The following is an 18,676-nucleotide window of genomic DNA, read 5'->3' as shown; positions in this document are numbered from 1 at the left end:
AGCAAGATGGCAAGACCCCCGCCAGGAAATGAGACCACCACTGTCCCACTTTGTCACCCTGTCCAGATTGGAACTGCCCCAGCTCCACTTCCAATGCCCAGATGGGCAGTGCACCTGTGAGACTAATAGACTGGACTCTGCCATGGACATTCCTCCACCATCACCCATCCCCATTTTACAACCCCCCTTCATTTTTTGAGCACTTAAATAAACACTCTTGAAACACAAAAAAAATCTGGAGTCAGTCTATGATTTGGAACTTTGTATTATCAATTACAGTGTCATAATGGGTTACCCATTGTAAGGCTAACATACCAATGTCACACATCACAAGCCCTTCAAGGATGCAAGCAGTTGACACGTAGGTTACCACACTTGTGAAACTGAAATGGAAGGGTACAACTCAATTAACAAATAGTGAGTGAAATGTAGGTACAGGATAGAGATAGTGTGAAAGTTAATGTAATGTTAAACCAGAAAATGTTCTCACCTGTGTGTCACTGGAAATATTGCTGTATGACTGACTCCCTGTTGTTGTTTTCTTCTTCCTCAGCTTCATCCTCATCACTGTCCACAGGCTCCACAGCTGCCACAACACCGTCATCTGGATCATCCTCCTGCAGAAAAGGCACCTGGCGTCGCAATGCCAAATTATGGAGCATGGAGCAGGCGACGATGATGTTGCACACCTTCTTCGGTGAGTAGAATAGGGATCCACCTGTCATATGGAGGCACCTGAACCTGGCCTTAAGAAGGCCGAAGGTGTGTTCGATTACCCTCCTAGTCTGCCCATGGGCATCATTGTACCGTTCCTCTGCCCTGGTCCTGGGATTCCTCACTGGGGTCAATAGCCAGGAAAGGTTGGGGTAACCAGAGTCCCCCAATAGCCATACACGGTGCCTCTGGAGTTGACCCATCATATCAGGGATACTGCTATTCCGCAGGATGTAGGCGTCATGCACAGAGCCAGGGAACATTGCATTTACCTGCGAGATGTACTGGTCTGCCAAACAGACCATTTGGACATTCATGGAATGAGAACTCTTCCTCTTCCTGTACACATGTTCACTCCTGTGGGGGGGGACCAGAGCGACATAGGTCCCATCAATGGCACCTATGACGTTGGGGATATGTCCAAGGGCATAGAAGTCACCTTTCACTGTAGGCAAATCCTCCACCTGAGGGAATATGATGTATCTCCTTACGTGTTTCAGCAGGGCAGACAACACTCTGGACAAGACGTTGAAAAACATAGGCTGGGACATCCCTGATGCCATGGCCACAGTTGTCTGAAAAGACCCACTTGCAAAGAAATGGAGCACTGACAGCACCTGCACGTCAGTGGGGATTCCAGTCGGATGACAGATTGGTGACATCAGGTCTGGCTCCAACTGGGTACATAGTTCCTGGATTGTGGCACGGTCAAACCTGTAGGTCACGATGACATGTCTTTCTTCCATTGTCAACAGGTCCACCAGCGGTCAGTACACCGGAGGATTCCGCCATCTACTCGTATGTCCCAGCTGACGGTGCCTAAGAAGGACAACAGCGAAGAACCAGTCACTATTCCTCCAGGTATGTACCCACAGTTACACACAAGACTACACCAGACAATAAACCATTCCTGTATGTGTGTTGAGTATAGGCCTAGCTATGTGTGATGCAGTAGTAACTGAAGCCATGTGGGCCCCTGAAATGGCGGCTGCCTGACCTCTAAAGTGGGACAATGGGATTGTGGGGTAACTGCGCTGGCGTTGCACACCGTCACGGTAGGCGGTCGTACACCGCGGTGCACTGCTGCATTGGTTAACATTGGACCCTATGGGTCCCAGGAGCCAATGAACAGGTGCGCCGGCGGTGATGATGCGCCCCGCCGCGGACGTCACCGCCATTTTCTATCTGTTCAATCACTAGATACCTGACCTTCGACAGGAGAGGACCTACACTGCTAGTGCTGCTGTGACCTCGGTCTGGAAGCGACGATGGCTGCTGCGTCTGGGGAAAGGGCCCCTGCCTTCACTGCACAGGAGTTGGAGAAACTTGTGGATGGGGTCCTCCCCCAGTACACGCTACTCTACGGTCCTCCAGACCAACCGGTTAGTACACAGGGAGCACGTTGTATGGGCTAGGCCTGGGTGGAGAGGGCTGGGTGGAAGAGGGAAGGGGCCAGAGTTCATAGTACATTAATGCATGGGAATGAATGGGTCACATGGTCAGAGTAGGGAGGGGGCCACTCACAACGACGGTGCAGTTGGTAATGACTGTTCCTCTTCCCTTGTGCATGTCATGTAGGTCAGCGCCCACCAGAAGAGGGACATTTGGCGTGCCATCGCCAAGGAGGTCCGGACCCTGGGGGCCCACCAGAGACGGGGCACCCACTGCCGTAAGAGATGGGAGGACATTCGCCGCTGCAGCAAGAAGACGGCGGAGGCTCAGCTGGGGATGGCCTCCCAACGTGGGAGGGGTGCCTGTCGCACCATGACCCCCCTGATGTTCCGGATCCTGGCGGTGGCCTACCCGGAGTTGGATGGGCGCTTGAGGACATCACAGCAGACACAAGGGGGTGAGTACAACCTCATTCTGCGGACTTTGCGTGCAGTGGAGGGGTCTGGGTGGGGGAGGTGGGCTGTGGGTGTCCCTAGGCCAAGGCGAGTTAGGTAGGCAAGGCCCCTCCGTTATGTAGGCCATGTGGCACTCAACCCCACCTCAGCAGAGTGCCAAGTTGAGGTATAGTTGCCCCTGTGGCATTCATGTGCGCAGATTTCCACCATTACCATGTAGGCCATATCCCAGAAATTGCATGTGCAGAGGTCAGGAGCACAGCGTAATGCATGGGGCTTCTGCGTCTGTCTTGTCTGCCAATGGTAGCGGTATGCCATGCACTAAAACTCTCTTTGTTCTGTCTCCCCCCCTTTTCCTGCTCTCCCTGTCCTTTTGTACATCAGCATCATCAGGCGGAGGTACAGTGGCACCGGAGCACGAGGGAGCTGCATCCCACATGGCCATGGAGGGCCACACAACAGACTCTGAATGCACCAGTGAGACGGAGGGCGAGGGGAGCTTCACGTCGGCCACCGGATCACCAACCAGCGACACGGGCTCGTCCGCCGATGGGAGCTCCCCTGTGGTGGCGGCACCATCTGTGCGCCCCACTTCTACAGGTACAGCCGCCACCTCCCATACCAGCACCGCCCTCCCAGCAGCCCCTCAGCGTTCGCCCCGTGCCCGCTCACCCAAGAGGGTGGGCATCACCTTCGCCCCAGGCACCTCAGGCCCTGTCCCTGTCACCCCTGCTGCCCTCAGTGAGGAGGCCATTGACCTCCTCAGGTCACTCACTGTTGGGCAGTCTACCATTGTGAATGCCATCCAGGGTGTAGAACGAAAGTTGCAACACGGTAATGCATTCCTGGAGGGCATTCATTCTGGTCAGGCTGCCCTTCAGCGAACCCTGCAATCTCTGGCCTCAGCACTGATGGCAGCCATTGTCCCTGTGTCCAGCCTCCCCCCTCCAACTTCCTCCACCCAGACCCAATCCCCTGTACCCCAGCCCATCCCAAGCACACCTACAGACCAGCATGCACACAAGTCAACACACACAAGTAGCTCAAGCAAACATAGGCACCACACACACCACAGGCACTCACGCAAGCCTCACCCACATACAGACACAGCAACATCCACTGTCTCCACTGTGTCCCCCTCCTCCCTCCCAGTCTCGTCTACACACACACCTGCATGCACCACATCTACAGGCACTAGGACTCGCACCAGGACACCCAGCACCACAAGCCGCTCATCTGCACTCACCACCTCCACTGCCATTTACACATCCCCTGTGTCCTCTCCCAGTGTGTCTGTGACGCCCCCTCCCAAAGTACACAAACGCCGGCAATCACTCACCCAACATCCATCCACCTCACGACAGCCTCCAGTACCTGCACCCAAAACAGCTAAAGTGACACCTCCTACAACCACCTCCTCTTCCTCCACTCCCAGACCCCCTCCAGCTACCCATCCCAGTGTCCGTCAGAAACTGTCCCTATGTCAAATTGACCTTTTTGCCCCCTCCCCCCACTCCAATTCATCAGTCCCGTCATAGCGCCTCAGCCAAAAAGCCTCCAGTACCAGTGGTGCGTGTTCCAGGTTTTTGGAGTGCACCGTCCACCAGGGCAGGCAGTAGGACCCGGAGCCAAGGCACTGGCAGGCCACCCCCTGTAAAGCCTCTGAAATTGGAGAGTGGACAACGGGACCGTGTTAAGACTCCTGGTGGGACAACAAGTGACATGGGATCGAAGGGGATTGGTGAGTCAGCTGTAACTCCAAAAAAGGTGGGGAAGGTCCAGAGGAAGTCTGCCCAGCCTGTTGTGAGTGTCACGGCGGAGAAGTGCGCCATCATTTCCGGCGGTCCAGACACAACCGCCAGCACCGTCGTCACTGGTCCAGAGACCACCGCCAGAGTCACAACCCAGGAGGGCCCAAGTATTGTTACTGGTCCAGAAACCACCGCCGGAGTCACAGCCCAGGAGGGCACAAGTATCGTCACTGGTCAGGAGACCACCGCCGGAGTCACAGCCCAGGAGGGCACAAGTATTGTCACTGGTCAGGAGACCACCGCCGGAGTCACAGCCCAGGAGGGCACAAGTATCGTCACTGGTCAGGAGACCACTGCCGGAGTCACAGCCCAGAAGGGCACAAGTATCGTTACTGGTCCAGAAACCACCGCCGGAGTCACAGCCCAGGAGGGGCCAGGATGCCACAGCCCCGCTGGGCAATGATGGAACGTCATGCCACACACCAATGTCCAGTGTGGAGATCGTCATGCCACACACCAATGTCCAGTGTGGAGATCGTCATGCCACACACCAATGTCCGTATCAGAACCGCCATGTCAAAGCACCGCTGAACAGGGCAAAGACCGCCATGGCAAAGCACCGCTGAACAGGCCAAAGACCGCCATGGCAAAGCACCGCTGAACAGTCCTGAACCGCCATGGCAAAGCACTGCTGAACAGGGCAAAGACCGCCATATCAAAGCACCGCTGAACAGGGCAAAGACCGCCATGGCAAAGCACCGCTGAACAGTCCTGAACCGCCATGGCAAAGCACCGCTGAACAGGGCAAAGACCGCCATGGCAAAGCACCGCTGAACAGGGCAAAGACCGCCATGGCAAAGCACCGCTGAACAGGGCAAAGACTGCCATGGCAAAGCACAGCTGAACAGGGCCAAGACCGCCATGGTGAAGACCGCTGAACAAAGCAAGCACCACATCAGGCATCCTTATCCCATGTGCAGCTGGGACAGTGACAGGACAGGAACTTTCACGGGGAGACTCATCCAGTCTGGGCACCAGTCCCACCCAGTACCAGTAGAGAACTGCATCTACTTGAGAGACTGTGGCTTTGCACTCCCCAGGATAAAGCAGTGGGCAAACCACCCACTGTAGAGACTTAGAGAGACTGTGGCTTTGCACTCCCCAGGATAAAGCAGTGGGCAAACCACCCACTGTAGAGACTTAGAGAGACTGTGGCTTTGCACTCCCCAGGATAAAGCAGTGGGCAAACCACCCACTGTAGAGACTTAGAGAGACTGTGGCTTTGCACTCCCCAGGATAAAGCAGTGGGCAAACCACCCACTGTAGAGACTTAGAGAGACTGTGGCTTTGCACTCCCCAGGATAAAGCAGTGGGCAAACCATCCACTGTAGAGACTTAGAGAGACTGTGGCTTTGCACTCCCCAGGATAAAGCAGTGGGCAAACCACCCACTGTAGAGACTTGAGAGACCGTGGCTTAGCACTCCCCAGGATGGCATAGTGGGCAACCCACCCACTGTAGAGACTTGTGAGACTGTGGCTTTGCACTCCCCAGGATACATCAATGGGCATGGAGCCCCGTCGTGGATCTGGCTTTGCATTCATGTGGCTGAAGTGCCCCCACTTCCCTTCCCCCTGAGGTGCCTGTAGTGTTTCTATCTGATGCCCTGGCAGTGTTCTCTCCGATTTTGGTCAGGTATCTATTGTGGGCCTCGCCCATGCATTTTTGGACTGTTGGTGCACGGACATTGTTGTGTACATATCTGCACTACTTCTCTGATTGTATGTGTAAATAAGAGTGATTTTGAGATATATATCTGTATATTTTTGTATGACATGTATATTGGCACATTACAATGTTTGCCCGAAATTCGCATTGTCTTTGCATTCTTCCGGGGGGATTGTGGGTTGTTAATGTGATTTTTGTGACTGCATTGGTGTGTATGTTGTATAATGCGAGGGTGGGGGTAGGGGTGTTTGGTGGGTGTCCCCCTGACTTTTGCCATCCCCCTCCCCGTGTCGTAGATGCAGTACTCACCGGTATCTTCTGCGCCTACGTAGCTGTTGGTCGTAAAGGAGCAGAAAGACAAGGGCAGGGAGTATTTGTAATTCCGGCTCCATGGTGTCCTCGTTCCTCATGGGATGTGTTCAGGTGAGCATTTTCCCATTGCAGAAACTGTTTCCGCCGTGTTTTTATCCACGGTGAATCCGCCCCGGAAAAGGTGGCGGATTGGCGGGTTATAATAGTGTGGGCGGTACATTGTCTTCCGCCTGTCTGTTGGCGGTAACCGCCGCGCTGCTTGTCTGTACCGCCGTGGCGGGCGGTGTGTTAAAGTTAAAGTGGCTGTCTTTGTTGGCGGTTTCCGCCAGGGTCGTAATTCCATTTTTTTGTCCGCCGGCCTGTTTGCGGTATTACCGCACCTTTAACACCGTCCGCCAGGGTTGTAATGACCCCCTTAGTCTTTTCATGTGAACAATGGTCTATACAGCACTGCAGTCAATAATTTAGGGCCTAAGAAGTGATCTGATGAGAGAGTTTCTCTGCTGAGTGGATAATAACGTTGTGAGGCTCCTAGCAAGCTTAAGGAGGTAGGTACACACCACATCTACATGGGAAACATACTGATCAAAAGACAAAGTATGGTAAAACTGAACACCCATGTAAGGGTACTAGGAAACAAATGTTGCCTTTTCCATCACCTGTTAAGATCTTGATGTAAAGAAATGTAATTCAGTGCATGGTTGGTACAGGTCGGGAAACACAAAGTTACACATCCTTCCCAGTACATTACATGAGAGAAAAGGTGAAGCATGTAGCCTAGTTCATAGGATTACCAATTCAGGACATCTGTCGAGTTGCAACCTGGGTCTTACTGCACTTTCTAACAAGGCCCTGCTGGCTGACCACAGAGTTAATTGGTTAAATAAGGTTTAACATACTCCTCACAATTAATTCTTGATCTAGTGGTCACCCTTCTTTTCACCACACCTAATTTTTAGTTTTACTTATTTGATGTCTTCCTAGATGAGGAATCTGCTAGAACACTTCTTTAGAAGAACAAGTTAACTCTTTAGAAACATTTTTCTAATGGATACTCAGTCTCTTGCTTCCTCTCAAGTTATGCATACCCGTCCTCTTCTATTTATTCTGAGAAATTTCGGTTGCAATGCGACTTTCAAATGTTAGCTCTTTATCTCTCTCTCTCTCTAGTCTCTGCTGTGTTCAATTATGATATCACAGGCATGGTAAGCATCCTTGATTTCCATCAGCATCAAATCTGGTAATTTCCATATGGTAAATTCACTTACAATGGCAGCCTAATTTAATGCTTGGTGGACTAGTTACTCCAACACAAATGTGATGAATATCACGTCTGCCTTATTACAAACAAATTATACCTTATGGCACTTGTAGTAAGGAAGCTGAGTTATCCATCTGCCAAACTCAAAATCAGGACCAGAGTCTTGAAATTTAGGAGACAGCCTGCTTCCCTACAGATCAATGATACCACGCTTAGCCACCACTAATTAAGTATCACAAATAATTTGACTGTATATTTGTGGATGGAGGTTGTTCCAAATACCCAGTAACAATTTTGGCATCCAATTCATTACACATACCCAGCACTGTCTCCTGAGTTAAGCCATTCATTGGGCACTATGGTTATATGTGGTAATATTTACTAATAAACAACAGCCTCTGAGAAACATATCCAAATCGATGAATGCTTTCAATCTCGTTCATTTATAATATATTCGGTGTAACAATTAATTGTACATCAGATGGAAACCTGTATTCATTGTCACCTCCCTAAGACCCTGGGGTGCCCAATCCAAATCATCAAATTCACATACATTTTATGGCACGACCTGAATGTCATATTATGCTTTTCTTTCCTTGCTTCATTAAACAGCAGCCCAACTAAAGGAAGTAATAATACTTCCCATGAGACACTGGAAAGTGTAACCAAAAACCAATGACAATAGTAGCCCGATCAAAGTAACACAGTTCCATCAGTACAGCTGGCTGTAATAAGTCCTCTTTACCTGCTGCTCACAGACAGAATAATTGTTATAGGTGTACTTACTATTTACTGTTACTTTTACATTGGGGGAAGTTACTGGGTAGTATGTAGGTCTAATTGTTAACCAAGAGTATACATAGTACCATTTTCTGTGTGCTCACCAAGTTCTAGTATTTTTCGCCCTCCCGTTTGAAATGCATTTCTTCAATTTGACAAGCTGCTCGCCTGCGCAGCTCATCGTTCAACGGTGGTAGGTGCTCTTTTCTCAAGCAGCTCATTGTACAAGAATCTGCAGGGTAGAGGTGGCTGTTTCTGCAGTCCTCCGTCTGAGTCATCCTACTGAAATGAAGTTGGAGACCATACTTTTGACCTGTTACAATCATGCATCTCCCTGCATTAAGGTTCAGCCACCTGTTTACTAGAGGGCGCGGCTTAGGCCCCTTCAAGACTTCAATCAACTTGCAGTTTAAAAATTAAGATTCTAATTCATTAATGGGGCTTCTTATTAACAGGGAACCATATGGCTTATTTAATGTTAATTGATACCTATTTAATAATTTCTATTCAGTGATTTTAAAGGAAACCCCTTCAGTTTAAATGGATCAGGCTAAGTCCAGTTTGGACTTTCATCAGCATATTTGGGCTTTACAAAAGTAATGAAACTACTTCATATGAAGATCTCAGAATTTCAGACAAATTCAGCACAATATTCTATTTGTTGCCCAAGACCCGTTAGTGTTACAACCGCTATCAACTGCAACCCAGTTATTGCAGGACCTGGGTTGAATCCTCAGTCAGAAAAACATCCAATCTTCTTACGTTCAAATAAATGGAATTCTGAGGTTTCCATATGGATTTAGGCAAAGTTATCCTTTAGTATCCTCATTCCAGAATAGCGTCAATGAAAAGGGAAATTTCACATGTTTCATAAATGAATACTTTCCCTGACATCACTGTCTCCAATGGTGAATGTATTGGTCTCTTCAGTTCCGGCAATCTTCCCAGAGCCATTGCACTATTATGCTCTCCAAAAGGTTGTGGACTACCACCCTTCAATGTGGCATAGCATATATGCATGCATAGTTCTGATCGATCAAGAAGTTGGATTGCAATTTTAATGGGGACTAGACAACTCAGACACGTGAAACGAAAGAGTGATCTTTGCTTCTGTCTCTGATCTAGTATTAGAATCAGATGAAAGCCTGTCAAGGTTGGGGCACCAGGTGTGGCCAATTCTCGACTGGTGGTACATGGTGGGTGCAGGAGTCATTTCTGCATGTAAGTTGTTGGGAAATGCTTGTAGTCTCCTTAGGCCTCCTATGTTTTGCTAAAGACAAAATATTTTGAGCTAATCATCTTTAACAGAGGTCAGATCTAACATTCATTTGGAGAATAAGAAATACAGACCTTACGCATACTTTGGCAAGCTTTTCTGAGAGTTTTGTTACAAATGTAAAATATCTGTTAAAGCAAAGCATGTTCCAGGCAACCTAAATATGAAAGTATTCCGCTGGGCCAGCGGTTGGAACACTGTTTTCGCCCGCTGACCCAGCAGAAAGCTCCTAATAGGGCTGCCAGCATACCGCCAGCACTGACGGTACGCTGGCTGCAGCGGCTTCAGTGGTTTAAAAAAAAGACCACCGAAGCCGTAATGAGCGCATGTGTCTTTACCTGCGTCTTTAACAGGGTCCATGCCAGCGGCGGGCACCACATATGTCAAGGGGGGGAGGGGCAGGAGGGATGACGGGGAAAACAACGTTTTGAAAAAAAAAAAAACACTTACCGTTTCCATTACGACGCCCATCTCTCGCCACCTCCAGCTGCCTTGCTCCTCTTGTTGTGTCCCAGCATTTGCTGAACACAAGCACAGGCTCCCCAGCAATCCTGGTGCTGCTTACATGCTAAATATAGCATGAAATAGCATGAAAGCTGCGTCAGGATTGGTCTGAGCGGCTCGGAATGCCTCTCAGACACAAGCCTGGGGTCTGTGCTGTTTCTCCAACCCGGCTATGTATACAGCCAGGTTGGAGAAACGTAAGTGTGCATCTTTGTTTGGCCGGACTCAGACGGCCAGTCACACACACATGTGAACTTAGTGCACTCTTCCCACCTCCCGTGGCCCAGCCCCACCCCTCCCTGTACACTCTGCTGGCTGAGCCAGCAGAGGAAAAATGCTGAAAAATAAAACAATAACTAGCTATTGTTTTATTTTTCATCTGCTGGCTCAGCCAGAGGAGAGGAACGACTGTGGAGGAGCTGCCCCTGGTCCATGCTTTGTTCAAGCTAGAGAGGAATAGTCTACCTTCTTCCACCACTATGTAGAAAAGAAACCAAAATACCTAATGATTGGATAATCTTATCATGAACAAACACAAAGACACAATCTACTACTACTAGAATATTTCAATTATAAACTGTTGTGCTCAGGTCAAAGGATAGATATTTTTGTCTTACCACTGAAAAAAACATACAATACTGCACTTTCTTTTTCTAGCGAAACAACTTCAAAGTGAAAAGACAAGTATGCTTTAAAGCAAGCACAATACAACCAGCATAAAACATGGCCTACAAACGGTAGGCAGGTCACTACATACCCGGACAAATGCTGCAGTCTTTCTGGAATGATTCCCCTTCATTACTTTCCGGGTCTCCATTGCCAACTGGTTCACACTCTAAAGAATGGAACAGATTAAGTCAATAAAATACCTGAGCAAAAAACGAATAAGTCTGGTTGCATGTGTTCAACAGAGCTATACATAGGCAGTTCTGCACTGGAAATTATTTCTCAACGACAGCAGCATGGTATAACAAAAATAAATAGCCTCTGGGCACCAACGCTTGACATAGACCGATTTTAGATGCCCAGAGATGCACATTGGAGCCCAACAGCTAGCATTTAATGTCACTGGCGTAACATTCATGGAAACGGATATTAAAAAATCCCGTTTCCTCCTCAAAGAAGACAGGATGCCGACAAGATGCTGCAGAACTGGGAGCAGCAGATTTCATACACAAACAGGTTACTTCCTCACAGACACTAGGACGTGGCAACAGCAATGATGAACTAAGTGGCTATGAAAAAGAATGCCCTGTTCAAAATGTGTTGCAGAATGCCTTGATAATGACATTATAATGCAGGAAAAGACTTAAGAAGCCACAGACTATTTTAGATGTAAACAAAATATTTTATCATGACATAACTAAGGACTATTTCTAAGTCGTATGTAATACCAATAAAGTGGCCACTTGGTGCTGAAGAGAGACAAATCATTGCATTCCTTATTAAAACTAACACAATGTAAAATGCAAATAAGTTGGAAACAGAAGACATTTTGAACTTTGCCTGAACACAAGATGAACATCCAGATTTTCTTTTGTATTCACAGGAATAAAGGGCCAGATGTAGCAACCCTTTTGCGAGTCGCAAACGGCGAAAATCGCCGTTTGCGACTCGCAAACGTGGGTTTGCAATGCACAAATGCATATTGCGAGTCGTTACCGACTCCCAATATGCATTTGCGACTCGCAAATAGGAAGGGGTGTTCCCTTCCTATTTGCGAGTCGGAGTGTTATGCAACTCCATTTGCGACCGCGTACGCGGTCGCAAATGGAGTCGCAGTTACCATCCACTTGAAGTGGATGGTAACCCACTCGCAAACGGGAAGGGGTCCCCATGGGACCCCTTCCCCTTTGTGACTGGACCCCAAATTATTTTTTCAGGGCAGGGAGTGGTCCAAGGGACCACTCCCTGCCCTGAAAAATCCGAAACTAAAGGTTTCGGTTTTTTTTTGTAGTGCAGCTCGTTTTCCCTTAGGGAAAACGGGCTACACTTCAAAAAAAAAAAACCTGCTTTATTGACAAGCAGGTCGCTAACATGGAGGCCTGCTGACGTCAGCAGGCCTCCATGTTAGCGAGTGCCCATAGTCGCTATGGGGCCGCAATTTGCGACCCACCTCATTAATATTAATGAGGTGGGTCTTTGCGACCCCATAGCGACTTGCAGAAGGTGTCTGAGACACCTTTCTGCATCCCAAATTGCGACTTGCAATTTGCGAGTCGCAGAGACTCGCAAATTGCAAGTCGCAATTTGGGAAGTTGCTACATCTGGCCCAAAGTTCCAAAGATTGGTTGATATGATAAGAACACCCACCAGCTCGCTTTGTCGTTGAGGGACCAATCGAGTGACAGCGGCGGTTAAAATCGAAACAAATAATCAATAAACAATCGGATGATGGACCATGCAGATCACTTTAAATTGTTTCTGTTGACCAATGGCAATGCAGAAGATAGAATGGGAACCTGCGCTGCACAGTGCTCTTTCTGTCTTCCTTAAAAACAAGGTCTATCCTACTGATATCTGTTGGACAGTGGGCACTTATCAATGTTTAAAATGAAATTAAGGCATGCGAAATGTCAGGAACAAATGCTTTGGTAACCTTATGAATTTATATATATTTTAATATTAATTCGACTACATATATTTTCAATCATTTGCCATCAAAGGATTTCGATTTAAAGAAGGGCCTAGCTCCTGATCTTATTTAACATAAAATGGCCCGCATAAAACAGGTCATTCGGATATCAAGCTGCAGTCAGCCTCTTCCCAAAGCATCTCACAGAATATAGGGTAGTCCAGATATTGTGGGCCAAGTCCGATTTAATAACCTTGCATACCCAGAGATCTTCCTTTTCTAGAACAAAGGGGATAATGAAGGCCAGAAATGATCAATACATTTTTGTGCTTCAAGCAGCTGGCATTAACATTGCCTATAACATCTGTATTTTGAACACCTAACAGTGATTTGCCACAGATGTAAAGGTATATGCGTCTTGGAAAACAGAGCCACAAATAACAACAACGGAGTCGCTTGAAGTCTCCATTCTTACAGGGCAACTTTTCAGACAAACAACTGCATGTATTCTAAGATTTTTGTTGTTCTAAAACGATAAGATTCAGCAAAAGCTGATAAAGCTGTTGAAGTACATGAGAAGAATCTCATTGGAGGGCAAAGGTACAAGTGATTAGCACACTTAGTGGTCTTTGTCAAGAGGAAGCCTTTCATCTGAAAGACCCTGCTTCCATCAGACATTTGCTTTTGAGCAAACTGTGGTTTGAGATAACCAATACAATGGTGATGATGAAAGGGCGTGGATCCAGGGCACATGAGGTAGATTGTATTCCACTGACAAGCACAGAAGTTGGGTTCACAGTGTCTGAATAGAGACTGCAAAGGATGAGATGGGTTGTGTAGGATGAGTTACAGCCTACATCCTGCCATTGGTCTTTTACGTTTTTGTGGCACAAAATGAATGAATGAATGTACTACTGTTGTGGAGGCTGCCTTCCATCATATGAAGCCAAATGAATCTAGAATGGCTACAAGCTGGCCTTGGGGGGGGGGGGGGGGGGCAGGGGGGAATATACCAGTGGTACTGTATGTTGGCTCTGATGTTATGGTATGTTCGATACCATACCTTTGAGGGACCTACACCTTCGACCTGTGTCATCTGGAGAGCTGGATTCCAGTGGTACTGTAAGTTGGCTCTGATGTTATGGTACATTCGATCCCATACCTTCGAGGGACCTACACCTTCGACCTGTGTCATCTGGAGAGCTGGATTCCACCAGGTAGCAGCGGTGTGAGCACAGAACTAAGCATTGAGCCTGGAGGCTGGATTTGCCTGGTGCAGAGCCTTCATAGTACTGCCCAAATTCGAGGAGTGTGGCCCTTCATTTTAGGGCCACGACAAGCATAAGTGTCTAGTTGGTAGTGAGCGGATTCACTGGTTGTGGGTCCAGGCGTGGACGCTTTTGCCGAGAGTGCCCCTTTTTTCTCATGCGGTACCTGAATACATGCTCATGGTGTGTGGTATTCATGTCAATGGGTGCGACCCTCGGAGATGGGGGTGTACCTGGAGCAGGGTTGCATTCTAGCTTGTGTGGCACCGCTGAACTTACATCTCTATATGTGAGACAGGATTTGTCTGGTGTAGCTCAAGTCATCGTGCACCAGACACTGTGCCTCATTACAAGGAGGTACGGGATTGGAGTAATCGTGTGTTTGAAATTGTCTGGTGCCACTCAAGTCATCGCACACCAGACGATGTTCCTCGTTCCAGGGAGGCACTGCAATGGTCACTTTGCGTGTGCAATCAGAATCATCTGGTGCAGCTCAGGTCATCAAACGCCAGACACTGTGTCCATACCAAGAGGGCACAGAAACTGATAACTTTGTGGGTCATCAGAATCATCTGGTGCGACTCAAGTCATTGCGCACCTGATATTGTGCTTCCTTTCACTGAGGTGCGGATCTGGTAACTCTTCACGTGCAACCGGGATGCCCAGGGCGACCCAAGTCATCGCGCCCCAGACATGGTGCCGCCGTTCCTGGGAGGAGTAGAATTGGTAACTATATTGGACTGGAGTGAACAGTGTTTGTTCCCAAGGCGAACCTCCTCCTGTGCTTTGAAGACTGGGGCCCGCACCGGATGGCTGGTGTAGAGACCCCTGAATGAACTTCCAGAGTTGAGGCCAAACCTCCATTTGTCGACTGTTGCCTGGCCAGTCATTCTCTCTTTCTTCCCCCTCCTTTGCCCCGGGATCCTGAATAAGTGTAACTACGGGCCGGGAGCGGCTTAGTATCCGGGGAAAGGTTACTACATCTCTAGCTCTTGGGGCAGGAATTGGTTGGAGGGTAGAGGAAGGTTTGGGCTCAAGAGGGGTCTAAGAACCCATTGACAACTCACCTGCCAAATGTCAGACCACCGCATTAGGGTGCTGGAAGAGAGTGTGTGCGAATGCGTGTATACTAGACTGTCTGATGTCCATGGCACCTGCTTAGTGGTATGGAGCGAGTGGGTGGGTTGATGTGTGTGTTGAATACAAACTGTATTTACATACACCTCGTGTGAAGTCTCTTTTGTGTTGCTCAGTGTAATTGTTATGTGGTACTGCTGTGCCAATTCTTTACACATTGCCCATTTGGTAAGCCTGACTGCCCCGTGCCAAGCTACCCAAATGTGAGAGCAGGTTATACAGAGAGTGTAATCACACACCCCTGACGGCAGTTGTAGGTTCTACCTAGCTAGGGCCTGACCTCAGCCAACCAGAACATGTCTCCAACATAGCACTTCAGTCCATACCGCCTAATGAAATTAAACAGAGGACGAACCAAACCTTTAAAGTGTCCCGAACTGACCATGAGCAATATGTTATGCAAACTTCAGATCACCTCTTGATTCATGTAATAAACAAAAAAAAACAGAAAACTTATTTGAATGATATGCTCCATCTCACCACAGTAAGCCTTCACAGTGGCTGCACTAATATTCAAAGGAGAAAAAACATTGAATGGATTAATATTAGGCCTTGGAGTGGAGATCATCAGCACTTTATAAATAAATGCTCACCATAAAAGCAGCCACAGCGCGCAAGCAGGCAAGTATGTGATGAAGCAGAAAACCTGTCCTGGAGGATTCGGGTAAAGGTAAGATTGAACAAACCTTTAAAAAGTCTCAGTGTGGTAATGCATGGCAGAACATTTATGTCTCAATCTCAATTCATTCTTATTGCAGGCCTACCAGAATCCTCCAGAACTGGTCTTTCGCTTTATTGCCTCACCATCAACTATCTGGCGTTCCCATTCCCCTTTATTTTGCCACACCATTATTTAAGGAGGACTGGTGTGTATAGAATATCTACTCATACGACTAATTGAGTCATTAAATTATTTTAGGCAAAACCTATGGCTTTTAACACATAGCGACACCTGAGAAGTCCGTATACAGACTGTAGGAAGCTGGTCTGGTGGGTGGTGGACACTTTTTGTGTTGGCACCTTATATCAGCTCCAGGCAACCCCTATTAGTGTATATAGGCAGTGTCTAGGAAGCCGGGTCTCTCTAGAGGTAGCAGTGGCGAAGCAGCTAAGACTTATCTAGGAGACATGCAACACATATACAATACCACCATAGTCACACAGCAACTTATCACACATGAAAGAACCACACAGTGTTACAAAAATAAAGTACTTTATTACAGTAACACAACACTAGATTACTTATAGGTAGTCCCCCAACTGGAGATATATATATATATTACTTACCCAGTAGACATCGGTTTGTGGCATGAAGTGCTGCAGATTCACATGCTTTGCATAAGTCCACCATCTAGTGATGGGCTCAGAGTGTTACAAGTTGTTTTTCTTTGAAGAAGGTTTTCGAGTCTCGAGATCGAGAGACTCCTCCTCTTGGTGATAGTGCACAGGAGCATCGAGTCCTTTGTTAGATTGCTTTCCCGCAGGAGGGTGAAGTAAGAAGTGTAGAAATGTGTATATATATATAATTATTTTATATATATATATGGAAAATGTCACTTACCCAGTGTACATGTGTTCATGGCATGTTGTGCTGCAGATTCACATGCTATGCATATCAATTCCGACATCTAGTGTTGGGCTCGGAGTGTTACAAGTTGTTTTTCTTCGAAGAAGTCTTTTAGAGTCACGGGATCGAGTGACTCCTCCTCTCGGTTCCATTGCGCATAGTCATCAACTCCGTTGTTAGATTGTTTTCCCGCAGAGGGTAAAGGAAGGAGTGATAAAGTATATAAGTGAAAAAAGAGATGTCCATGCAAATGTAAATGTATATACATATATACGAATGTGTTAACGTAAACGACTACAGGCTTACGGGGAGGAGGGAGGGTGCGTGTGAATCTGCAGCACAACATGCCACAAACAGATGTACACTGGGTAAGTGACATTTTCCGTTCAATGGCATGTGTAGCTGCAGGTACACATGCTATGCATAGACTACAAAGCAGTTTGTCCTCCCAAAATAGCGGTGGCTAGCCTGTAGGAGTTGAAGTTGTTTGAAATAATGTTCTCAGAACAGCTTGCCCTACTGTGGCTTGTTGCTGTGATAATACATCCAAAACAGTATTGTTTAGTAAGTGTGAGGTGTTGACCATGTAGCTGCTTTACATATTTCAGCCATTGGTATATTTCCTAAAAAAAGCCATCGTTGCACCTTTCTTTCGTGTAGACTGAGCTTTAGGGGCGATTACAAGTTGTCTTTTTGCTTTGATATAGCATGTTTTTATGCACCTTACAATCCATCTTGCTAAATCTTGTTTTGTTATAGGATTGCCTCTATGTGGTTGTTGAAAAGCTACAAAAAGTTGTTTTGTTTTCCTAAATTGTTTAGTTCTGTCTATGTAGTACATTAGAGCTCTTTTAAGGTCTAATGTATGTAGAGCCCTTTCTGCCACATAATCTGGCTGTGGGAAGAAGACTGGCAGTTCCACTGTTTGATTGATATGAAATGGTGAAACTACTTTTGGTAGAAATTTTGGATTTGTTCTCAGTACAACTTTGTGTTTGTGTACTTGGAAGAAAGGTTCCTCAAGAGTAAAAGCTTGTATTTCACTTACTCTTCTTAAAGAAGTAATTGCCACCAGAAGGCAACTTTCCATGTTGGAAACTGAATTTGGCAAGAGTGCATGGGTTCAAAAGGTGGTCCCATAAGTCTTGTAAGGACTATATTTAGATTCCAAGATGGAACTGGTGGTGTTCTTGGTGGAATGATGCGTTTTAAGCCTTCCATGAAAGCTTTAATGACAGGAACTCTAAATAAAGAGCTATGTTGAATAGTTTGTAAATATGCAGATATTGCAGTAAGGTGTATTTTATTGAGGAAAATGCTAAATTTGATTTTTGCTAGTGAAGTAAATAGCATACAATGTCTTGTATTGATGCTGTAAGAGGATCTATGTTTTTAGATTTGACAATAATAGACAAATCTTTTCCGTTTGTTTGAGTCGCACTGTCTAGTAGAGGGTTTTCAAGCTTGTTTAATAACTTCCATACATTCTGATGGGAGTTTTAAATATCCAAATTCTATGACTTCAGGAGCCAAATCACTAGATTGAGAGCACTAGGCTCTGGATGTCTGATTTGACCTTTGTTTTGTGTTAACAGATCTTGTCTGCACTGGAGTTTGGAGAGCGTTCCTACAGACAGATCTAGTAGTGTTGTGTACCATGGCTGATGTGCCCATGTTGGTGCTATGAGTATCATGTTGAGTGAAGCTTGACGCAACTTGTTGACCAGAAATGGAAGGAGTGGGAGAGGGGGGAAAAGCGTAAGCAAATATCCTTGACCAATTGATCCATAGAACATTGCTTTTGGATAGGGGATGTGGGTGTCTGGATGCAAAGTTTTGGCATTTTGTGTTTTCGCTTGCGTCGAAGAGATCTATGTTTGGTGTTCCCCACTTTTGAAAGTACTTGAGGATGAATCTCCCATTCATGTGTTTGTTGGTGATTTCTGCTGAGGACATC

The 18,676-nt window shown here is 47.0% G+C and overlaps 1 protein-coding gene across 1 annotated transcript in view; it reads right to left on the bottom strand.

Annotated features, from left to right (window-relative positions):
- Positions 1-18,676, bottom strand: part of VPS35L (VPS35 endosomal protein sorting factor like) — a 430,244-nt gene that overhangs the window by 151,241 nt on the left and 260,327 nt on the right. The window contains exon 25 of the mRNA XM_069210247.1: positions 10,930-11,007. Within this exon, the coding sequence (XP_069066348.1) occupies positions 10,930-11,007 (78 nt within the window). The remainder of the gene's footprint in view (positions 1-10,929; positions 11,008-18,676) is intronic.

Source organism: Pleurodeles waltl, chromosome 10, assembly GCF_031143425.1.
Source record: "Pleurodeles waltl isolate 20211129_DDA chromosome 10, aPleWal1.hap1.20221129, whole genome shotgun sequence".
NCBI lineage: Eukaryota > Metazoa > Chordata > Amphibia > Caudata > Salamandridae > Pleurodeles > Pleurodeles waltl.
The sequence above is the reverse complement of the archived record's forward strand: the minus strand, read 5'-3'. Positions and strand labels throughout refer to the sequence as shown.